This window comes from Triticum aestivum, chromosome 5D (genome assembly GCF_018294505.1).
Source record: "Triticum aestivum cultivar Chinese Spring chromosome 5D, IWGSC CS RefSeq v2.1, whole genome shotgun sequence".
Classification (NCBI taxonomy): Eukaryota; Viridiplantae; Streptophyta; class Magnoliopsida; order Poales; family Poaceae; genus Triticum; species Triticum aestivum.
In genome coordinates, this window is record NC_057808.1 from 498,624,625 (window position 1) to 498,629,137 (window position 4,513).

Genomic DNA, 4,513 nt, shown 5'->3' on the forward strand with positions numbered 1-4,513 from the left:
CATTAGGCAGTGTTTGGGGTGGCTTCTACAGTTCTTTTGAAGTTGTTTAATGGTTTTCGGCCTAGTCTTTCTTACAAACCGGCCAACTTTGTAATTTTTCCTCACTTAATGACATCAGCCGAGCTCCTGCCTTGGTCCTAAAAAAAGAGACATCGAGGACGCACATCACATCACAATAGGGGGGGAATGGAGATGTGTGATTCTCCTTTCCCTTTCTCTACGACACTCGAGTAGAGGATATCATATCACAAGATCAAAACACCCAGGATTTTGCATTCATGCCAACATGCAACATTCAGCGGAATTAAAATGGAACATTTCATAGCAAGGAATCAAATTCGCGTGTCTTGCAGTCACAAAGCACCAGTGAGTATATTTTCATCGTGCAGCTTGGTTCAATCACACATTGCATACTCCAGGAAGCTAGGAAACAAGACATGCGATGGAGTCGCAGAATTTACTGATAACGATTGTACATGCCTACAGGTATCTGCGGGCAATCATGAATTTTCTGCTATGCACAAGCTAGTGGACTTAAATCAAGGCGAGCAGGGCTCAGGTGCGCTCAGCTATCGGCTGCACGCAGGATTTGCATCAGATTCAGGAACAGGTTGATGATGTCGAGGTAGAGGGACACGGCAGCCCAGATGTACTCATCGTACGTGTGGCGCTTGATGATGTTGTCCGTGTCGAAGATGATGTAGCCACAGAAGATGATCGACGCCACGGCCCCATATATCATGGTGGAGATCTTGCCCAGTGGGAAAAAGATCTGCCAGCACAAGTGTTATTAGTATTATCACGCAGGAACCAACGTGATCGAAATAGTTTTGCAATATCCATCTGAAGAAATATACTACTCCCTCCGTCCCATAATATAAAAACGTTTTTCAAGCTTGCATAGCTTGAAAAACGTTCTTATATTATGGGACAGAGGGAGTAGAAGGGACATAAGGTGAAGCTGCCCAACCTGGATAAGTGAGAACACCATCAGCACCATAAGAGCTCCAAACAGGAACGGGCCCAGGAAGTTGAAGTCATGGCCTCTCTTTGCAGCCCAGAAAGTGTAGGCAGTCAAGCTGATCACCACCACTGCTGTGAGAATTGCAGCTTCCAAGATGATTTTTCCTGCGCACACAACAATAGTATAATCAATTCACAGTACAAGCCCCGCCCTATAATCAATTACTCCTATGGAGAGTAAGTATGACAACTGATGACAAAGATGAAGTGAAGACAGAGAACATGCATCATAATAGCTGAAACAATTTGTTATTTTTAGTCCAAACTTTAGCGATGTAATTCAGATATCAAACAATCAAAAGCAAATTAAAAGATCACAAGAAGGGAGTAACGCCAAAGCCCTCATTGTCAACAACCATCAGTGATGTCTCAGCATCAAATCCAAAAGAGGCAACTTACAACATCCAAACATGCAGTGATGCCTCAAGTGCTTAGCGGAAATGTTCAACAGAAACACCAGAGAGTTAACATGGTATTCCTAAACAAAATAAGAATTTATGTAATGTGTAGATCTGAAAAACACCATTCAGAGCAATTCTAGACCCCTGGAGAAAACGCTCAATAAAGTCATGCTACTCACTGAAAATTTAGACTACATCCTATATATAGACCTAAAGTGGTTGCATTATCAAAAGTTGATGTCGACGCTAGGAACTTTATGACATGCACATTAAGAAATATTACGGCAAAAAACACACATTGGATGACATTCTAGCTCTTCAAAAGGCCAATCGAATCATGCCTTGGGTTCCAAAAAATTAAAACTGCAACAGGGCTAAATCTGTGAAGGGGGGAAAAAGGACAAAGGGTTTGTTACTAAACAAACAAGACAACCTTTACAGTTTCAACAAGGGAACAACAAGAAAACTGAAGAAGGATCGACTCTACAGAAGTGGTGATATGGTAAATGCTTTTGTATTGGATAAGTGCATTATAGATTTTCTGACACCTCAAAATCTTGCCCCTAGTGGTAGCACAGTCACAAGAGACTTGGAATTATCACAACAAAATGGGAGGAACTAGAATGGCATTTGCTGATAAGAATTGATGCATTGTGTAGCTACACGTCATCCGGATCCTAGAACCTCACTGGAAATTTAGAGTACATCTGATAATATAGACCTCAGGTGGTTGCATTATGGAAGTAAATACCGATGGTAGGATTTATTTATTTTGACATGCACATTACAAAAATACGAATGCAGAAAACACACACATGAGAACTCTCTAGCACTTCGAAAATGTTAATAGAGTCGCCCCTAAAACTGCAACAGGGATAAATCATAAATGTGTGAATGGGAAGAACAAAGGCAAGAGGTTCCACTACTAAACAAACAAGACAACCTTTCGAGGGAACAAGAAGAAAACTGAAGAACTGTCGACTCTACTAACATTTGGAATTATGAATTATCATAACATAATGGGAGGGAGCAACTAGAACGACATTTGCAAAACTTTGCTGGACAGCCTGAAGTATAGCACAAACAAGATTGGCATAGTAATACATCGGGAACATATGTATGTAAAAGCTGTGGACCCAGAGGAAACTCAAACTTGCTGCCAGTACAAACAAATAGGATCATGTAATCAACAGATGGATCGAGCGAATCACTGCATTCTATTGACATGCACATTAAGAAATATGAAGGCAGAAAACACACACAGGAGAACTCTCCAGGTCTTTAAAAATGTTAATAGAGTCGCCCTTAAAACTGCAACAGGGATAAATGTATGAACTGGAAGAAAAAAGGCAAGGGGTTCCACTTGTAAACAAACAAGACAACCTTTCGAGGCAACAAGAAGAAAACTGAAGAAGTATCGACTCGTACTAACATTTGGAATTATCAGAATATAATGGGAAGGAGCAACTAGAATGGCATTTGCAAAAACTTTGCTGACTGATCTGAAGTATAGTACAAACAAGATTAGCATAGTAATACATCGGGAACCTATATATGTAAAAAACCGTGGACCCAGAGAAAACTCAAACTCAACAGATGGACCAACGAATCACTGCATTCAATTGTTGCCTGTAGTACCAAAGGGGCAGATGCACACACATACTTCTGCTTTGCATCCTAAGTAGGAATCCAAAATTTATATGAGTAAAGTGTTCTACTTACGAAAACACCATCAGTATGAGCTAATGCTTGTGTGGAAAACGAAAGGGCAGATTCTCAATGTTAGAAGTGGTTTGCATTCACTAGTAATCTATTATCACGCATAACTGTTGCGGATACTCAAACAAGACCAAATAAAAACTCCATCCACAGACATATCTAGCAATGATTCGAGGACATGAGCAATAAATCAGAGTCTAATGCAAGGAACAAACAAAACCATTGCGTGGCATTAGAGCCCAATCATAATCATAATCTGACACAACTGATGAGGATGCTCACCAAGTCAAACTACAAAAATCAAGTAGCACACGCACAACGAACAATGATTTTACTGAAGGAACACTGATTTTAGTGAATGATGCAAGAGAGAAAAGGGTTCCATCTGTCACAATTAACACGAACAACAACTACTACTTCATCATAAGTTAATTTCAATCACAGATGAGACAACTACTTCATCATAAGTTAATTTCAATCACAGATGAAACAACTACTTCATCATAAGTTAATTTCAATCACAGATGAATAACCAACAATGATTTTAGTGAGCGATGCAAGAGAGCAAAGCGTGACAATTAACACACACAAATACTACTTGACCACAAATTAATATGCTCAATTTGGTTCACAGATGATAAACTAACTAGCAATGATTGAGAAATAACAGGGGAGCGAAGGATGTTATTTATTTGTTACCGCTGGTGAAGGCGCAAGTCATGCCGACGGCGAAGCTGATGGAGACGGTGAAGACGCCGAGCAGGATGAGGTTGACGGGGTGCTTCTGGTGGTAGTAACGCAGCGGGCAGAGCACTGCGGCGCGAACGAAGCAAGCAATTCCATCAGTCAACGCAGGAACCCGAATTTTAGAGAGGGGGCGGGGTCGGGGAGGCTCGACATAATAATTACTGTACCGATGAGGGGCAGGACGAGGAAGAAGATGTAGAGGCCGAGGCCGGCGTTGGAGGAGACGAAGAAGTCGGAGACGGCGGGGACCTTGACGACGAATCCGGCGACGGCGGCGGTCATGGCGAGCTGCACGGAGAGGATGACGTAGATCTTGCGGATGAAGGCCCAGCGCAGCTCCACGTCCTCCGTCATCCCCGGGTAGAGCGGCGCGGAGCCGCCCGCCTCGAGGTCGAGGTCCGGCGCCTTCCGGTAGCCGAACATCGCGGCTGGCTCTCGAGCTAGCTAGGGTTTCGGTGGGAGGAGGGGATGGGGGGAAGAGGAAAAGGAAAGCAGATGGAGTTGGGCACGCTTCGTCTCTCTTGGTCTTGGGGGATGGATGTGTAGGAGTAGAAGAAGACCGAACTGCCGGGTCAGGTCGGGTGGGTTCGTGCCTTGGCCTCGAAGGATGGTTAAAGACTCTT

The 4,513-nt window shown here is 43.0% G+C and overlaps 1 protein-coding gene across 1 annotated transcript; it reads right to left on the bottom strand.

Annotated features, from left to right (window-relative positions):
- Window positions 1-294: 294 nt before the first annotated feature.
- LOC123123186 (protein LIFEGUARD 2) lies at window positions 295-4,467 on the bottom strand. The gene is made up of 4 exons (XM_044543652.1): window positions 4,058-4,467; window positions 3,843-3,956; window positions 971-1,128; window positions 295-772 (listed from the first exon to the last, which is right to left on the bottom strand). Exons 1-4 carry the CDS (start codon window positions 4,311-4,313, stop codon window positions 566-568), a joined length of 735 nt encoding a protein of 244 aa, XP_044399587.1. The 5' UTR covers window positions 4,314-4,467; the 3' UTR covers window positions 295-565.
- Between the last annotated feature and the right edge of the window lie 46 nt (window positions 4,468-4,513).